Source organism: Hemitrygon akajei, chromosome 22, assembly GCF_048418815.1.
Source record: "Hemitrygon akajei chromosome 22, sHemAka1.3, whole genome shotgun sequence".
Taxonomy (NCBI): Eukaryota; Metazoa; Chordata; class Chondrichthyes; order Myliobatiformes; family Dasyatidae; genus Hemitrygon; species Hemitrygon akajei.
Genome location: NC_133145.1, coordinates 60,056,862 through 60,077,145, shown reverse-complemented (window position 1 = coordinate 60,077,145; position 20,284 = coordinate 60,056,862). Strand labels below are relative to the sequence as shown.

At 41.7% G+C, this 20,284-nt stretch overlaps 1 protein-coding gene across 1 annotated transcript in view; it reads left to right on the top strand.

Moving 5' to 3' along the window:
- Window positions 1-3,640: 3,640 nt before the first annotated feature.
- cacng1b (calcium channel, voltage-dependent, gamma subunit 1b) overlaps window positions 3,641-20,284 on the top strand; it is a 56,434-nt gene continuing 39,790 nt past the window's right edge. Inside the window, exon 1 of the mRNA XM_073026398.1 lies at window positions 3,641-4,321. Coding sequence (XP_072882499.1) covers window positions 4,081-4,321 — 241 coding nt within the window. The 5' untranslated portion in view covers window positions 3,641-4,080. The remainder of the gene's footprint in view (window positions 4,322-20,284) is intronic.

Below are 20,284 nucleotides of genomic sequence, written 5' to 3'. Positions count from 1 at the left end.
GCAGCAAGCCCTGGATGGCTTGTGACGGTAGAGGGTAAAATGAATGCAGCAAAATAGAGGGAAATCCTGGAGGAAAACTTGATGCAGTCTGCAAGAGAACTGTGACTTGGGAGATGATTTGTTTTCCAGTAAGACAATGAGCCAAGCATAAAGCCAAAACTATGGCTTAAAAACATTAATGTCCTGGAGTGGCCAAGTCAAAAGAGAATCTATGGCTGAACTTGAAAAGGGCTGTTCACTCACAATCCCATGCAAACTGATAGAGGCCTATCCACACAGACTCAAGGTTGTAATTGCTACCAAAGGCGCATCTACTAAATACTGACTTGAAGGGGGTGGATACTTATGCAATCAATTATTTTGTGTTTTATATTTGTAATTAATTTACACTTTGTAGATCACTTTGAAAAATTCTGTTTACACATTGACATGGAAGAGTTTTTTCCTGTTTATATTTATTAAAAAAAGCCAAATTAAATCCACTATGATTCAATGTTGTAAAACAATAAAACATGAAAACTTCTGGGGGGGGGGGTGAATACTTTTAATAGGCATTGTACCCTTTGGACTTTATCCCTTTTATCTTAAATGCATGCACTCTAGTACAGTATTAGACATTTCAATCCTGTGAAAAAAAACCAGATTGTCTATTTATTGCCCTGCAGTTCTCTAAAAAAAACAACCCTAGTTTGTCAAATCTCTCCTTATAGCACAAGCCCTTTAATCCAGGCAGCATCCTGGCACCCTCTCCAAAGCTTCCACATCCTTCCTATAATGGGGCAACTAGATGCAACAACACAAGAGAACATTAAACAATACGGCACTTGCAAGAAGTGCTTCTGCAGTGTAATAAACATCTTCAGAATCTATCTCTTCATTTTTGATCAACTATCCAAGTATCTTTCTTTGGCAATGATGTCAAGCTTTGAAGTTATGAAGTTTGAAGTGCTGTTCAAATGGCCTTTGTTGCTAAACTTCATATTCTTAGATTGCCCCTCAGTGTCAAAGAATATTTACTTTCACTCTAGTTCTGAGCTGGCTGATTCCTCCAGAGATTGGGCAGGAATGCCTGATTTTGGGGTGTGAGGAGGGAAAGGAGAGGTGGTTTGGGTGGTTAGTCCTCCCTATGCTATTTATCTTAGTTTCTGCTTTGTCCTGATGTACAGATTCAATGTTTTCAAGTCATCATTAATTACTTTCTACAGCAGAGATTCCAAAGATTCAATAGAGAAGCTGAGCTTTTCAAAGAAGTTTTAAGAACATCCTTGAATCCTTTCTAATATCCATTTAGGGATCTTTTCTCTGACAAAATTTTCAGGAGTTTATTGCGCAGTATGTAGATAATGAAGCTAACCAGTGCTTCCAACCTAGTGAAACTCTGGCCTCTGTGCTAGAGATGTTTACCTGGGACATGATGCTAATATTGGTTCATTGAACCTATCAGTGAACATGGAGGATTTTGAAAAGGTAGTGCTGAGGAAATCTAAATCTTAGAAACCTATAGGAGGACAGGGATGGCAGCTATCTAGGAGACTGAGTTTTCTGGCAAGTTTGTCTTGATTTTCAAACACTTGTCCCCTCAGTCAGTAAAAGCTGTGCTGGTGCACTGAAAGTAATGGTGAAGTAATGTTAGACTTTTCTATAATGTGGTTACTAGATATTGAAAATGGTCAACCTTGTGCATTGATCTTTTCCTGATTGCAAATACAGGAGGCACCTTATAAAATGGCCACTGAGCATCTGGACCAATATTCAGTTCTAAACATGGTGGAGTCCAGTAGCCAATGGACATGGCAACTCAGCACACAATTCAACCTAAATAGATTCACAGCTTTTACAGATGTTTACCTCACTCTTGACATTGATCCTAACCATTAAAACCAAAATGTTTAATAGGCAAACTGATCTTAGCCAGAACTAAGACCTTTAAATTGGTCTCATTATCCAGGAAGGAATTCAACTTTCAAAGTTTTTGATTACCTCTCTGAAGGCAAATAGTAGAAAGGCACATAATTCTGTTTCCCCCACTTTAATAGGCAGAGTTGAGTGAAGTATTGTGTTCCTACAACTAGAACATAGCTCTAGTGATTGTTTGGTAGATTGATCCAGTTATACATATGAGTGCGCAGTTGGCTTAAAAAATAATTCTACCTGTGGATTTTGAAAGTTGCAGATTGGAAGAAGGCAACTATGACCATCAAATTCATATTGGCCTTATGCAAGAACACTCCAACTAATCCTGCTCCCCATCCCAGGAAATCATTTCCTTTCACATATTTATCCAGTTTCCTTCTGCAAATTACAATTGTATCTGCCTCTTTTTCTCTCTGCTGGAAGTGCAGTCCCACTTTCTGGGTAAAATCCATTTTTACTCATGACAATTTAATAATTTTGGAAATCACTTTCATTTTATGATCGTTAATTCTTGATCTGTCTACCAATTATAACAGTTTATCTCCTATTCTGGTTGGACCCTTCATGATCTTGAATCTCAATTCCTAGGATGATAACCTCAGCTTTGCTGGTCTATCCACTTAACTAAAGCCCCTCATCCTTGAATAATTTTGCACTCAAATAAAGAGCTATTTCAGCCTAAGGCTATCATCCAAACGATCAATAACACCACCACTTTTTGTGTCATTTGCAAAGTTACTAAACATACCTTCTGCTTTAATATCACTACTGTCTATGACAAATGGTTAGACTCCAGGCACTGATCCCTGTGGGTAAAGCAGTGGCACAGGCTTCCAACAAAAACAAGTCTCCATAATCACTCTCTGTCAAATATTAGCAAGCTAATTTTGAAAACAATTTGCCAAGGTTCCTTGGATCTTATGGCTTTAACCTTCTGGACCAGTTTCCCTTGTAGTCTCGTGCTGCTTTTCTCTCTGCTTGCCTGAATAAGTTCAACTCCAACAACATCCAGGAAGCTCCGATGATCCAGGACAATGCAGCCTGTTTGTTACCCAAACATTTTCCCTCCACACATTGCCATCTACAAAATGAATGGCAGAACTACCCAGACATTATTTGCCAAAATAAGAGACCTCTGCCCCTAAGAATGAGGAGGGTACAAAGAAGGTGGAAGCACCTTTATTTGTAGGCTGCCATTCTTAACACACATAACCCACCATGGGAATACATTACTAATTCTTCATTGTTACTAAATTTAAATCCTGGAACTCCTACCCAACAGCACAATGGGAGTACTATCAGCAAAAGGCCCAGAGGTTCAAGAAGATGGTTCACCACCACCCCTCTTGGGGCTAATTAGGGATGAACAATGAATATGGGTTTAGTCTGCAAACCAAATCCCCCCCAAAAAATCAAAAATAGATAAGGCACCCTGACCTACAGTCCAGAGTTTATTACTACACCATTTGGTGTAACTGCCAGGGAATCTTCATCTGTGAGGTTGTCCCCCAATTTCCATCTCAGAGTTCCAGCAACTTCCTCCTCTCATACCACAAAAACAGACTTACAGCAGAGCCATAAATCCAAACTCCATTCTGTCAGAATTAATAGGATGCCAAAAATCATTGGGAGGATTCCATCTTTGGGAGGTGATTAGTGGCGAGGCACTCAAACAGCCAACAACGGCAGAGATCCAGTTATAGAGCGGCATTTAGAAACTTTATACCTTTATAGAACATAGAACACTACAGCTCAGGTACCGACCCTTCGGCCCACAATGCTGTGCCAAACCAAATAAATTAGTAATCAAATGGCCAACTAAACTAATCTCTTATACCTACACAATATCCATATCCTTCCATTTCCGCACCTTCATATGCCTATCTAAACGTCCCTTAAGAGTCCCTAATGTTTCTGCCTCTATCACCACCCTAGGCAGCGCATTCCAGGCACCCACCACTCCCTGTGTAAAAAAAAAAGCCCCTCCCATCTCCGTTGAAATTACCCCCACTCACCTTAAATGCATGTCTGGTATTAGACTCTGGCATTCGCTGAGGCTCTCGCTACCATCAGCCTGACGCGCATCAAACTGGGGGGTGGGGTCAGAGCGTCAATTCAGCAAGGAGCAGAATAGAGACGATTTCTGCTGGGGTCTTCAGCGGCAGAATGGAGGAGGATAAAGGGTGGAAGATTAAACTTACGTCCTGCTTCGTGGCCGTTGGGGTAATTTTAGCGGTGGTCGCGGTCAGCACCGATCATTGGGCTGTGCTCAGCCCCAGACTCGAAGTGTCCAATGCCACATGTGAGGAGGCATATTTTGGGCTTTGGAGACTTTGCACCAAGCGTACCTTCCTGATCATGGTAGATCCCGACGCCGAGGGCTGTGGGACCACAACTCTTTCCGGAGGTAAGGGCAGCTGAATTGAACTTTGTGTGGTTGAACCGATTTGGGAATTAGCATGGGAAATAGTGCGAACCGAATAATTCCGAATGGGAATTCAGCCACTGATGTTATGGACTTCACAAATAGGCTGGCCAGAAATATAACTTGAGGAAAGAATTTCACAGAAGATCTGCTTCACGAACACTGGGACACGGATGGAGGTCAAGCGAGGTTGCTGGCGGGTTTCGCTGTGTACATTTTTAATATGGTGCTTTGGCTGCTTAAGAAGTTGGGACACTTGGCGGGTCCGAATTATCCAAAGAACAGAAGATAGTCTTAAATTTGTTTCAATTTCCAAAATCTTAATTAATTACATTCTAATCGACAGGTTGAAAGACCCATGTAACATTGGTCAGTATTGCATTTCAAGTTGACAGTTTAATGAACATTAACAGGAGGCGGGGCCATTCCTCTACTGGGCCGCCTTGCCGATGATCCAACAGGTGCAGGAGTAGGATTACACCGAGTTTGTTTGGAGTTAAATATACAACCTTACCCTTAACTTTAATATTTCAAGTTCTGCTTTGGTCCAACAGCTGTTTATTACAGGGACTCTGCTGTTGCAACATTGCTCTGTCTCTCGAGTGTCTTTATTTACAGAGCATTTGAACAAAATCCCACTTTATTTCATTCATGCAGATGACGAGATAACCCTTAATTTCAGCAACTGTTTCTTGAAATGATCCCCGAAGTCTTACTTTGGGGTTATATCTGAAAGTTTAGTCCGAGTGTCAATGACTGGAACCTGCTGACACCAGTCCCTAACTTTTACTAGTTCAACTAATTTATTGACTGTGTTTATTGCAGTTCTAGACTTCTTGTTCTTAATCTCAAATTCTCCAAACAAACATTCCTCCAAATCAGCGTAGCTGATCTTAGATTCCCATGCGTCAATTGTGGCTTGGAAATAACACAGATCCCAAGGCCATACATTCAAATCCTTTTCCAGAGACCCAGGTGCATAACTGCGTGATACCTGTGCTAATACTACAAAGCCAAATGCCCTGTCTTTTGGATGAGATGTTAACATTTGTCCTCCCTTGTGGATAAAAGGAGAGTTTATTGTATTGCGCCATAACTATCCTTTAGCAATATTAGATCAGACTATATGTGCATTCTCACATTGCTATAAATGGAAGTTTGCAGTGACTTTCTCCACATTTCAACTGAAAATCTAATTCAAAAAACGTTTCATTATTTGCAAATTGTAGAAAAAAACCGTTAATCAGGTTTGCTCAGGGCTTTGGTAGCGCAGGATTAGCAGATTTTCTAGACCAATGGACATCATGGAAGCCAAGAGGCGGTCTTAGGAACTGCCCCCCCCCCCCCCGCCCTCACCCATGTGTTAAAGGGAACACAGGAACCAGGATCGCAGTGCGATAAAAGGAATGCAGATACCAGCATCCAGTGAGCCAAATGTCAAACCCACTGAGGTTTCTAATAATCGGATAACAGATGATCGGAAATTTGCCATTGCAAATACGCAGTTCTGGCCCCAGCATTACAAGAAGCTTTGAAGAGAATATAGACGCGGTTGACCAGGATGTTTTAGTCATAAACTCAGATTGTTTTCTCTGGAGCTTCGGTGTCTGAGAGGCGATCTGACAGAAGTAAATAAAATTATGAAAAGCTTAGATTGTACCGTGGAGAGCATTATAAGTGGTTGCATCACAGTCTGGTATGGAGGAACTACTGCACAGGATCAGCAAAAAGTTGCGGAAAATTGCAAACTTAACCAGCTCCATAACGGGGACTGGCCTCCCTAGCATCGAGGATATCTTCTAAGGGCAATGCCTCAAAAAGGGCCCATCTATCATTAAGGACTCCCATCACCCAAGACATGCCCTCTGCCATCAAAGAGGTACAGGAACCTGAAGACGCGCTCAACATTTTAGTAACAGCTCCTTACTCTCCACCATCAGATTTCTGAATGGACAATGAACCCATGTAAATTAGCTCACTATTTTTGCTCTCTTTTTGCACCACTTATTTAATTTATACATATAGTATTGTAATGTATAGTTTCTTTATTTTGTATTGCACTGTACTGGAGTGGCAAAATATAAATTTCACAACACGTGATATTGATAGGCTAGACTGAATCTTTATGCAGGAAGGAAATGTCTAGATTGCACAGCTTTAAGGTGAGGAGGGAGAGTTTAAAAGAGATTTATGAGGCAAACTTTTTATATATATATATATATATAGAGCTGCTAGGGAAATTGATGGAAGCAGATATTAATAGCACTGTTTTAGAGGCAATTTAACAGGTTCATGAATAGACAGGGAATGGAGGGATCTAGACTATATAGGCAGATAAGAATGGTTTGGAATGATACAGACAATGAGGGTGGGAGGGTCTGCTTTTGCACTGTACTGTTTTATGTTCTATACATAATTCCTGAAATACCAAAGTATTTTGTATTTTCTACCTCTATATGGTTTCTCACCATTCCCGAGTTGTCTAGAAATGTTGAATTTTAATAGGAAACTTTTATTCCAATGAATATTTGAAGTCAAAATACACAATATCCGTAGAACCAAAAGCAATCAATTTGTTTGTCACTTTCTTAAAGAATCTGAAATGTTTATCAGGTAGAATATTCTTGAACATTTTGACTAATATTCATTAAAGAATTGCATTTAATGCCTTCTTCATGACCTGTTGTAAAGTTCATAGTCCAGACTAAACTGAAGTGTATAGAATTATGAGAACCTACCCTGTACAGTAGTTTCAAAATTTTGTGAATAGCGTCAGGATAACTGGTAGGAGGATTAAAGGGGAGATAGTCTGCAACTCTTGCCAATCAGATAGTGCACTATGGAAATATAATCAAGCATGCTTGCAGAGTATTAGTTGAGGAGATCTTTAAATGCATCTTCCATTGGGTGCTGATTGCCTCATTGTCCTGCAGAGGCTTTCAATTCCTTTACTCTCTTATAACAGTGCCAAATATATCCACATTTGTCAGTGAATTACTGGACCTCCTGTGCCCTTTTCAGCCACTTCCATGAATCAGATAGGTTCTTCCCAATAATCTGGTAGTGTTTTAGAATCATCAGTAAGGAAGTAAGTTTTTATTCCACAATTTTATTATTTCATTTAAATAAATGTTATCATTGTGAGTTTCAAACTTGTGTTTCCTGACTTTTACTTTAAAAGATTTTTGCTGGACTTTGGCCTGTAGGTCTATTTTCTACTCCTTGAGATGTGATTGGTGCTTTGAATGCATGAGGTCACCTTTCATCTATAATTTATCAGCTGCTGGATCTCTTGACTTGATCTCATCAAATCAGTCTTGATGTTCTGTGGTAGAGAAACCATGAGTCTCTGAGGTGTTAATTATTATGAACTTATTATGGTCCAGACATTGTGTACACTTTACAGCTTGTTTGTTGGAAGTGATCAGGTGGTCTTGAGGTACGATTGAGTGGAACCTTCAGTGTCCCAGAGTCTTTGATCACTTTGACATTGAGTTTCCTGTGGTAGCATTTCTGCCACCATTGCCATTTATTGGAATCAGGTTTATACATTTTAATTTTATACATTATTTTATATTTTATACATTTTTATACAATTTTATACATCACAAGTACATCTTTTCTACAGTCTCCCCTTTTCAAAAGTAAATAATCCTAGTCAATGAATTTTCTTTTTAGCTACAACAATCCTAGCAAATAAAACCTTTCTTTCTTGGTTACAATTTTGCAATCCTGGCAACATGCTCATAAATAAATCTATGCACTCAATCCAGGGCAATCATATTTTTCCTGAAATTTGGTGGCTAAGTACTCAGCCTGTGGCCCAACTCATGCAGTATACAGTTCTGTAATAACCCAATTTACCTTATTTTTATGCCTTGGATAAAAATTCTCATTTACCTTGGTTACCTGTCCTGCCATCTTCAAAAGTCTGTGGACATAGAATTCAATGTTCCACACCACTCAATATCCTCCCATTTACTGTGTATTGTCTTATATCTGCTCAAATGTATTACCTCACATTTCTCTGTATTCAAGTCCATTGGCCACTTCTCTGTCCATCCGAATAGACCATTTATAGTTTATCCTCCTTAAATGGTAAAAACAGCATGAGCTGTTAGACAGAGCTAAACATTATCACAATCAATGGATCAGATCAAAGTTCTGCAGTTCTACCATGTGCAGCCATGGATAGTGGTGGACAATTACATGAGATGAGACTCTCGTAATATCCCCATCTTCAACGATGTCAGGGCCCAGCAAGTGAGTTTTAAAGAAAAGGCTGAAACATTTCCATGTTCAGCCCGAAGTTCCAGACAATCCTTCTCGATTTATTCCTAAGAGCCCCATCACTAAAGATGCCATTCTCCAGCTAATTTGACTCACTTCACCAAAAGCATAGGGTAGAGCAAAGGCTTTGCCACCAGGCATCATCTTAGCTGTATACTGAAAACCTATGTTCTAGAACCTCTAGCTCTAGTTATCTCAGTACTATTACCAAACTGATAAGTCAAGTCACTTTTTATTGTCATTTCGACCATAACTGCTGATATAGTACATAGTAAAAACGAAACAACGTTTTTCAGTACCATGCTGTTACATGACACAGTACAAAAACTAGACTGAACTACGTAAAAAAACAACACAGAAAAAAACTACACTAGACTACAGACCTACCCAGGACTGCATAAAGTGCACAAAACAGTGTAGGCATTACAATAAATAATAAACAAGACAATAGGGTAGTAAGGTGTCAGTCCAGGCTTCGGGTATTGAGGAGTCTGATAGCTTAGGGGAAGAAACTATTACATAGTCTGGTCGTGAAAGCCCGAATGCTTTGGTGCCTTTTCCCAGATGGCAGGAGGGAGAAGAGTTTGTATGAGGGGTGCATGGGATTCTTCATAATGCTGTTTGCTGTGCGGATGCAGTGTGTAGTGTAAATGTCAGTGATGGCGGGAAGAGAGACCCCGGTGATCTTCTCAGCTGACCTCACTATCTGCTGCAGGGTCTTGCAATCTGAGATGGTGCAATTTCTGAACCAGGCAGTGATGCAGCTGCTCAGGATGCTCTCAATACAACCCCAGTAGAATGTGATAAGGATGTGGGGGGGGGGGGGGGGGGGTAGGAGATGGACGTTCCTCAGCCTTCGCAGAAAGTAGAGACGCTGCTGGGCTTTCTTTGCTATGGAGCTGGTGTTGAGGGACCAGGTGAGATTCTCTGCTAGGTGAACACCAAGAAATTTGGTGCTCTTAGCAATCTCTACCAAGGAGCCGTCGATGTTCAGCGGGGAGTGGTCGCACCGTGCCCTCCTGAAGTCAACAACCATCTCTTTTGTTCACATTCAGAGACAGGTTGTTGGCTCTGCACCAGTCCGTTAGCCGCTGCACCTCCTCTCTGTAAGCAGACTCGTCGTTCTTGCTGATGAGACCCACCACGGTTGTGTCATTGGCAAACTTGATGATGCGGTTTGAGCTGTGTTTTGCAGCACAGTCGTGGATCAGCTGAGTGAACAGCAGTGGACTGAGCACACAGCCCTGGGGGGCCCCCGTGCTCGGTGTGATGATGTTGGAGATGCTGCCTCCCATCCAGACTGACTGAGGTCTCCCATTCAGGACGTCTAGAATCCAGCTGCAGAGGGAGGTGTTCAGGCCCAGTAGGCTCAGCTTTCCAATCAGTTTCTGAGGGATGATTGTGTTGAGTGCTGAACTGAAGTCTATGAAAAGCATTCAAACGTATATGTCTTTTTTGTCCAGGTGGGTTAGAGCCAGGTGGAGGGTGGTGGCAATGGCGTCATCTGTTGAGCGGTTGGGACGGTACGCAAACTGCAGTGGGTCCAGTGAGGGGGGCAGCAGGGTCTTGATGTGCCTCATGACGAGCCTCTCGAAACACTTCATGATGATGGATGTGAGTGCAACGGGACGGTAGTCATTTAGGCAGGACACTGAAGACTTCTTCGACCCGGGGACGATGGTGGCGGGCTCGAAGCACGTTGGAACAGTGGCGCTGCTCAGGGAGATGTTGAAGATGTCAGTGAGAACATTGGCCAGCTGGTCTGCACATCCTCTGAGCAATCTACCAGGAATGTTGTCTGGTCCAGTGCCTGGGTTGACCCTGCACAGGGTTCTTCTCACATCAGCCACGGTGAGACACAGCACCTGGTCATTTGTAGGAGGGGTGGACTTCCTCGCCGACATGTCATTTTCTGCCTCAAAACAAGCATAGAAGTTATTCAGCGCATCTGGGAGGGAAGCATCACCTGCACAGTCAGGTGATGTTGTCCTGTAATTGGTGATGTCCTGGATGCCCTTCCACATGCACCGCTGTCCTGGAAGTGGATGTGGATTTGCTGGGTGTGTACACGCTTTGCCTCTCTGATGGCCCGGGACAGTTTGGCCCTTGCTGTTGTTAGGGCTGCCTTGTCGCCTGCTCTGAAGGCAGAGTCATGGGTCCTCAGCAGCACACGCACCTCCATGGTCATCCATGGTTTCTGGTTTTTTAAAATTAAACAAAATATTTTATTCAAAAATAAAATTATGTACAATAAACCATTCAATGACTCTCAATGCTTTACAAATGTTTCCATTACGGTCTTTACATTTCCACACTTTTTGCCACCAAGGTGGCACTCTGTTATTTCATATTTACATACCCTTGTTGAGGGGTATACACCCTGCCCCCTACCCCTCAATTCATGTGGGAGAAGCACCCTAATCTGTGGTCCTTCCCCACTGGGCCCTTGCGATGGCTGCACCAAGTTTTAGAGTGTCCCTCAGCACGTACTCCTGCAGCCCAGAATGTGCCAGTTGGCAGCATAGCTTCTGGTTAGCGCGTGTAGTGATGGTCTTGGACAGAGTAACATCATCAATGCACTTGCTGATGTAGCTGGTCACTGATGCTGTGTACTCTTCTAAGTTGGTAGAGTTGCCATCGGTTGCAGCCTCCCTGAACATGTGCCAGTCAGTGTGCTCAAAGTAGTCTTGAAGAGCTGAGATGGCTCCTGCTGGCCAGGTTTTCACCTGCTTCTGAACTGGTCTGGAGTGCCTGACGAGCAGTCTGTATGCTGGGATTAGCATAACAGAAATGTGGTCTGAGAAAGTGAGGTGGAGGCGATGCTCTGCCCAGTACGCATCAGGTATGTTTGTGTAAACCAGGTCCAACACGTTCTCCCCCCTTGTTGCAAAGTCCACATACCGATGGAATTTAGGGAGCATTGACTTAAGGTATGCGTGGTTAAAATCTCCGGTGACAATAAACAGTCTATCAGTGTGTGCTTTCCGCAGTTCGCTAATAGCCCCATACAGTTCACAGAGTGCCTGCTTAGCAGTAACACGGGGGGGGGGGGGGGACCATCTATCTATCTATCTATCACTGACTATAAGGATAATGGTGAATTCCTGTGGTAAATAAAATGGTCTGCATCAAACAGCCACAAACTCCACTAGTGATGAGCAGTATCTGGAAACCAGCACAGAGTTCTTGCACCATTCCGTATTGATGTAAACACACAAGCTACCACTGCGAGTCTTACCAGAGAGAGCTGCATCCCTGTCCGCTTGAAACAAGTACCCAGAAATGTGGAAATTTACAAAAAAAAAAGCATGACTAATCCAAACCGGTCAGTAATCACCCAATCAGTCTACTCTCAGTCCATGCCTGCATGCAGCAAGGTTTGGACAACATTCATGCAATGGCCAGTCAGTGCAAGTAATGTTCCTGCCAAAGAATTATCAGGCAATGATCATCTCCAAAAAGAAAGAAGCTAGACCCAGCCTTGTAATTCAATAGGCATTACTATCACTGAAGCCCTCATCATCAATATCCTCCTTTATTGCCATCAGCCAGAAATCCATAACCACATATATACAATAGCTACATGTTTAGATCAATGCTTGGGAAAAATGTAGCAATTGACATCTCCTGCATCTCAAATATTTTCCATCAAAGCTCAAGAACAAGCTGGAACACTCTCCACTTGCTTGGAAGTCAACTTTACAACATTTAATAAACTCGACACATTCCAAAAGAAAGTAGCCTGTTTGATTAACATCTCACTCACCACCCTAAACATTCATACTTTCCACCACTAAAGTTCAAAGTACATATATGTCATCATATACAAGCCTGAGATTCATTTTCTTGTGGACATATTCAATAAGTCTACAGAATAATAACTATAACAGAATTAACGAAAGACTGTCCAACCAGGGCATTCAACCAGAGCGTAAAAGACAACAAACTGCGTAAATACAAAAAGAAAGAAATAATAATAATAAATATATAAATAATGAGAACAAGAGAAGAAGAGAGTCCTTGAAAGTGAGTCCATTGGATGTGGGAACATTTCAATGATGGAGTAAGTGAAGCTGAGTGAAGTTATCCCTTTTGATTCAAGAGCCTGATGGTTGAGGGGTAATAAATGTTCCTGAACCTGGTGATGTGAGTCCTGAGGCCCTTGTACCTTCCTCCTGATGGCTGCAGTGAGAAGAGAGCATGTCCTGGGTGGTGGGGGTCCCTGATGATGGATGCCACTTTCCTGTGATAGCATTTCATGTAGATGTGCTCTATTTTAGGGAGAATTTTGCCCATGATGAACTGGGACATATCCATTACTTTTTGCAGGAGTGGCTATAACAAAATGCACTTCCCTTGCTTCCCAATACCACTCTAATAGCACTTCCCAAAGTCACCCACCACTAAGGAGGACCAGAACAGCAGATTCATGAAAACACCCCAACTGGGGGGTTTCCTCCAGATGCAGCCAGCCCTGAGAGGCCATTCAAGGTCATTTGATTCCAAACAATTGGTTTATTGATCATTACTAAAGGTCTCTCTGGGGTGCTTCCTGCTCCCTTCCCTCTCCCCCTTTCTCAATCATGATTCCCCTCTCCCTGTCCCCTTCCCACTCTTAGTCCACAATAAAGTCCCATTTCAGAATTAGGTTGATCATCACCCACATATGTCATAACTTTTGATTTTTTTTGTGGCAGAAAAACAGCACCCTAGCTAAATACATATTGCCTAAGACTTTTGCACAGTACTGTACCTTCACTGGAAGGACTGAAGTGGTTCATGAAAATGGCTCATTACCATTTTTGCAAAGGCAACAAATACCAGTGATGCCCAGATCCTGAAAAGGAAAACAAAAATGCTAAATTCTTTCCTCATTTTTGCCAGTCTCTGGCTGGCTATTTGTACTACGTGTGTGAAGTGATGCAGCATGGAAAGGCATACACAGTGAATTATAGGACCCTGCAGATTTCTGAGGAATAAGAAGTTGGCATGTAGGTTCATGGATCCCTAAAGGGGGAAGTACAGAGAGATAAAATAGTGAAGAAGATGCACAGGATACTACCTTTCATTAGCTGGGTCCTTGTGTATAAGAGCAAGAAGGTATGGTACAGTATTATAAAATATTGTTTAGGCTGTAAATGAAGTTTACATGCATTTCTGATCACCACAGTTTAGGAAGCACATAATTGCACTGAAGAAGATAAACAAGATGTCACCTTAATGGAGAGATTGGGCTTGTTTTCTTTTCAGTGGAAAAGGCTGAGATGGACATGTGTTGGGTATACAAAATTATGTGAGGCATTGTAAGGAAAGAGTTAAAAGTGATTCCTACTTGGAATATGCTCAGATAAAATGATAGTTTGAAAGACAAAATGGTTTCAGCTTGGAGTGTGATCATGGTCAATAAGGAGGAAAACTTGGCCAATGCTTTGTCTCTATTTTGAATGCACCTGGTTAAGATTAGATACTGGTGGAGAATGTTTGCCTCCTTACACATCTGCCATCTCTATTTTTAAGTTATGTGTGTCTAGGGGGAAGGGGTTGCAAGAGATAGGGACTCCAGTCTGGATGAATGGTGCCACAACAACCTCTCACTCAATGTCTGCTCAACCAAAGAGCTGATTATTGACTACAGGAGGAGGAAACTGGAAGTCCATGAGCCAGTCCTCATTAGGGGACCAGAGGTGGAGAGGGTCAGCATCTTTAAATTCCTCAGTGTTAACATTTCAGATGATCTGTCCTGGTTCCAGCACGTATGTGCCATTACAAAGAAGGCATAACAGCGCTTCTACTTTCTTAGGAGTTAGTGCAGATTCAGCATGTCATCTAAAATGTCATCAGACTTCCATAGATGTGCAGTGGAGAGTATACTGATAGTTTGCAACATGGCCTGGTATAGGACACCAATGCCCTTGAACAGAAAGGCCAACAAAAAGTAGTGAATGCAGCCCAGTCCATCACAGGTAAAGTCATCCACAACACTGAGCGCATTTACAAGGAGTGTTGCCACTGCCAAGAAAGCAGATTTCATCTTCAAAGACCCCTGCCATCCAGGCTATGTTCTCTTTGCACTGCTGTCATCAGGAAGGAGTAACAGGAGCCTCAAGTTGCACACCATCAGGTTGAGAAACAGCTAATACCCCTCAACCAACAGGCTGTTGAATCAGAGGTGATAACTACACTCACCCCAATACTGTACAACCTATGGATAACCTATGAACCCACTTTTAAGGATTCTATAACCCATGTTCTTGATATTTATTGCTTCTTTGTTTATTATTATTACTACTTTTCACTTTTTTGTATTTGCAGTTTGTTGTCTTTTGCACATGGGTTGTTTGTCCATATTTATTATGTGTGTTTTCTTTGATTCAATTGTGTTTTCTTTTGTATTTACTGTGAATACCAACAAGAAAATGAATCTCAGGGTGTATATGGTGACATATACGTACCTTGACAATACATTTACTTTGAAGCTCTGACAAGGGGGGGGGGGGAGGGTTGTTTGGGGAGGGGGGGAGGAGAGAGAGATTGCCTAATAAAGTGATTTCTTGTGGCCTTCAGCATGTATATAGTCGTCCTTTGTTTGAAAATACCTTGTCCTGCTGAATCAGAAAAGAACGCAATAAAGATTTTTTAATATTTTCATTACATGAAATAGGGTAGATACCAGTACACTTTTCCTTATCACACAGATGTTAAATATTAGAGGACAGATGTTCACAGGGCATTGCAGAAGGCAAGATTTGTAGAGTGATTGGAATCTGGAATGCATTGCATGAGTGTGTGATGAAAGCGGGTACTCTCACATTTCAGAAGTTTCTAGAAGAACACTTGAATTGTCAAAGCATAGAAAGTGTGAACCAATGACTGGTAAATGGGATTGTTACAGAAGAGTAACTGATGCTCAGCATGGATATGGTGGACTTTAGGATCCTGCCATATTTAACAACCCTGTTATGGGGACAGTTTTCTACTACATACTATTGCATGCCTCATTCCTGTGGTCAAAGGTGATTTTAAAAATGAAGGACAGAGCCTGTGCAATTCAAAGGTATCCATGAAACAAGAACCCCATAGAATGAATGTAAGAAACATCAAAGACCCCTTCCATTCCCAGTGTTTCCTCTAATATGTTAGCATATACATTAATCGGCCTCTTTATTAAGTAAATGTACATCTGCTCATTAATGCAAATATCTAATCAGCCAATCATATGGCCATAACTCAATGTATAAATGCATGCAGACATAGACAAGAGGTTCAGTCCTTGTTCAAATCAAATATTGGAATGGGGAAGAAATGTGATCTAAGTGACTTTGACTGGAATGATAACACATACAAAATGCTGGTAGAACACAGCAGGCCAGGCAGCATCTATAGGGAGAAGCGCTGTCGACGTTTCGGGCCGAGATGGACTACAGCAGCAGAAGACTTGAATGTACACTCAGTACCTAATAAAGTGGCCACTGGGTATATTTTGTTTGGATCTGTTGACTTAGCCATTTTCAAAATTATAACCATTATAATACTTTATCAGTGAGCATATCAAGAGATTGTTTCACATTCTTTCCCTGTAAAGATAACTTTGGCATCATTCACCTCTCTTGTGAAACCAGCTGCGAACTTAGCACAGAAAATTTCTATATTGATGCAAAGTTGCAGTATATCACATTGACTGTTATCTATTACTGCTTCCCAACAAACTCTGTATCCTTCTAATAAACGTTCATGAATCTCAGACAATGCCTCAAATATAAAGTTATGGCTTTCTTGCATCGGTATGGTTCCGTAGCCCAGTCATTATATCACTGGCCCAATGATGCTTTGGATTCACAAGATTAAATCCTACTCTGATGTTGGGAAATTGCAAAAAAAAATCCTGTCAATGTTGGAAATCTGAAACAAAAACAAGAGTTTGCTGGAAATGCCAGCAAAATAAACACTCCTGCACTCCACTCAGTTATGGTGTGCTCACTGTCACACCACTTCTGCATTCTCTTTCCCTGCAATTTAAATCTTATTCTATTTCTAAATTCTAAAGCTCATCAATCTGAACCGTTAATGGTATCCTTCTCCATGGATGTGGCCTGACCTATCAAGTATTTCAAACTTGCATTTTCTTTTTTTTTCTGACCTCCTCTACCGTTGTGATGAGGCCACCCTCAGGTTGGAGGAACACCACCTTGCATTCCGTCTGTGCAGCCTCTGGCCTGATAACATGAACATTGATTTCTCAAACCTCTGGTAAAGCCCCATCCCCTTCATCATTTCTATCTCTCCTTATCACCTCCCTCTGGTGCTCCACTCCCTTAACTTTCTTCCAAGGCTTTCTGTTCTCTCCTATCAGATTCCACCTTCTCCAGCCCTGTTTTTCTTTTACCAATCAACTTCCCAGCTCCTTACTCTGCGCCCCCCCGCCCCCTCGGGTTTCTCTGTGACCTTGAGATTCTTCCTCCCCTCCCCCACTTTCTTACTCTGACATCTTTTTTTCCTGTCCTGATGAAGGGTCTCGGCCTGAAACGTTGACTATACTCTTTATAGACCATAGTTGCTCCTGGCCTGCTGAATTCCCCCAGCATTTTGGGTGTGTAGCTTGGATTTTCCAGCATCTGCAGATTTTCCTTTGTTTCTGAGGAAACTCTTGGCATTCTTAAATCCAAATGTGGTCTCAAAACTATGTGTTTCACTTTAAACAGCTTTCCGAATATTGATGAAACAACCCTCCATTGTGTCATTCTAATTCCTGTGTTCAAAAAGATGTCTTCTGTTCTTGGCCACTGGTTATTATGAGTCCCCTAAAATCTTCTAATTTTGTGCATCTTTATATACATTGTTATTTTGTTTTAGTATAATAAAATATGTTTATAAGTACTTTAACATCAAAGGTGAAGTATGAATGTCTGTACCAAACACAGACAGAAGCATAGTCAAGAGCACTAAGGATAAATCAAAATCTTCATCCCTCAGTTCTATTCCATATTTAGATTTGAAAGTGAAATGTTAATGTGCTCACTTGCCTTTGAGTTCATTTATGCTTGCAAAATATATTCATGTTCCAAGTGGGAATCCCAGAATCCCAGAAGAAAAGAACAACATTATTTTTATAATCACTCTTTTTATTAATGTCTTCCCTAAAGGATTTGAGTTTACCAGGAACTGACACTTGCACAAATGGCTTTGCCAAATGGGTATTCTTAGCAAAATGGTCTCACCTTTCACCTGCCAGCTTGTACTCCTTCCCCTCCCCCACCTTCTTACTCTGGCTTCTGCTCCCCTACTTTCCAATCCTGATGAAGGGTCTTAAATGTTGACTGTTTATTCCCATCCATATCTGCTGCCTGATTTGCTGAGTTCCTCCAGTATTTTGCATGTGTGTTAATCACCCACCTACATGTTTATCCAAATCATTTACAAACGTACTTATATATTATATATATATCTCATAAAGAACAGAGATCATGTATTGATCTCTGCATAACACCACTGATAACTGGCCTGCAGTCAGAATAACACAACTCCATCACTACCCTCTGTCTTCTATGGTTAATCCAAGTTTTGAATTCAAACTACCAAGTCTCTGTGTATCCCATGTACTTTAATCTTATAGATCAGCCTACTATGATTAACATTGTCAAATGCTTTACTGAAGGTCATGTAGCTAACATCCACTGCTTACCATTGTCAATTATCTTTGCCATCCCTTCAAAAACCCTTGCACAAGGAAAAGAAACAGTTGACATACACAAAAAACTGGAGGAGCACAGCAGGCCAGGCAGCATCTATGGAAAAGAGTAAACATTTGACATTTTGGGCCGAAACCCTTCATTGGGATGGTGACCTCTGTTGCTTCCTTTTGACTTTCAAGATCTAATTACTTCCCACAGAGACAATTATTTCTATATTAGCTCTAAACTAGAGCTTAAATGTCCAAAAACAAAAGCAATTATTGGCCCAGCAACTGATAAACTAGTTTTGATGGGGTTGAGCATGTACAAGAACAATCATGTGACTTCCTTCATATCCAATGAATCCAGCATAACAATGGGATTCACCAGAGGGAGAGACTGCTGAATTCTGGTAGAGTCGCCAAAATTTCACCAGGCATTGACATTGCTGCTGGTACACTCAGGAAGCCAGCAAGTAGCAAGATGGATGAAGACCTCTACAACCACTTCAGCCTTGGCTCTTGTACCTGAGCAAGTAAAGATGAAAATGCATGTGTTCCTTGTCCTTGCCTAGTTTTTCATTATCTTTCTTGCCTTGATAATAATTAATTTTGCAGAACTTATAGGCTGTGGGAAACCAGATGAATTGTTGGTTTTCACACAACACACACAAAATGCTGGTGGAACACAGCAGGCCAGGCAGCATCTATAAGGAGAAGCACTGTTGACGTTTCGGGCCCAGTCTGCGTCACAGGTGTGAGTCGGCTGATGTGGTATACTGCGTCCGGTGCTCCCGGTGTGGCCTTTTATATATTGGTGAGACCCGACGCAGACTAGGAGACCATTTCACTGAACACCTACACTCGGTCCGCCAGAGAAAGCAGGATCTCCCAGTGGCCACACATTTTAATTCCACGTCCCATTCCCATTCTGATATGTCTATCCATGGTCTCCTCTACTGTCAAAATGAATCCAAATTCAGGTTGGAGGAACAACACCTTATATACCGGCTGGGTAGCCTCCAACCTGATGGCATGAACATTGACTTCTCTAACTTCTGTTAATGCCCCTCCTCCCCTTCTTACCCCATCCCTGACATATTTAGGTTTTTTTTCTCTCTCTCTGCCCATCACTCTGCCTGTTCTCCATCTCCCTCTGGTGCTCCCCCCTCCCCCTTTCTTTCTCCCAAGGCCTCCCGTCCCATAATCCTTTCCCTTCTCCAGCTCTGTATCACTTTCGCCAATCACCTTTCCAGCTCTTAGCTTCATCCCACCCCCTCCGGTCTTATCCTATCATTTTGCATTTCCCCCTCCCCCCACTTTCAAATCTCTTACTATCTTTCCTTTCAGTTAGTCCTGACGAAGGGTCTCGGCCCGAAATGTTGACAGTGCTTCTCCTTATAGATGCTGCCTGGCCTGCTGTGTTCCACCAGCATTTTGTATGTGTTGTTTGAATTTCCAGCATCTGCAGATTTCCTCGTGTTGGTTTTCACGCTGGCTAACAGGATTGATATCTCACCTTTGCTGCTTCTGCAACAGCTTTTTAACCAAATGAATCAATTTTGGTTTCCTAGATAATGATCAGTATAGGGATGGATTTCCTCCTATGAATTATAAGTACTATGTTAATTAATTACCAAAGATCCAACGTGGTAACTTTATCTACATAGGAAGGGATTTTGGCCACTTAAACCCCCTCACCCTCTGCCAAATGTTCTGCCATTTGCTTGGATAGTTATAAATCCTTCCATTCTGCTCCAAATCTCTTGACATGTTCAACCAACCACAATTCTTAATCTCAGATTTTAAGATTTTAGTTGCCCCAATGCAAACAGCCTTTTTAAGTGTGGGGGTGTGGGTGATGTAAACTTCAAACAATCCTCTTACGTGAACAAAACAAATGTTTCCTGCTTTCATTTTAATCTTGGCTCTAATTTTATTATACCCCATATTCCGGAATCCCCTAGGGCAGAAAAGAGTTTCCTATA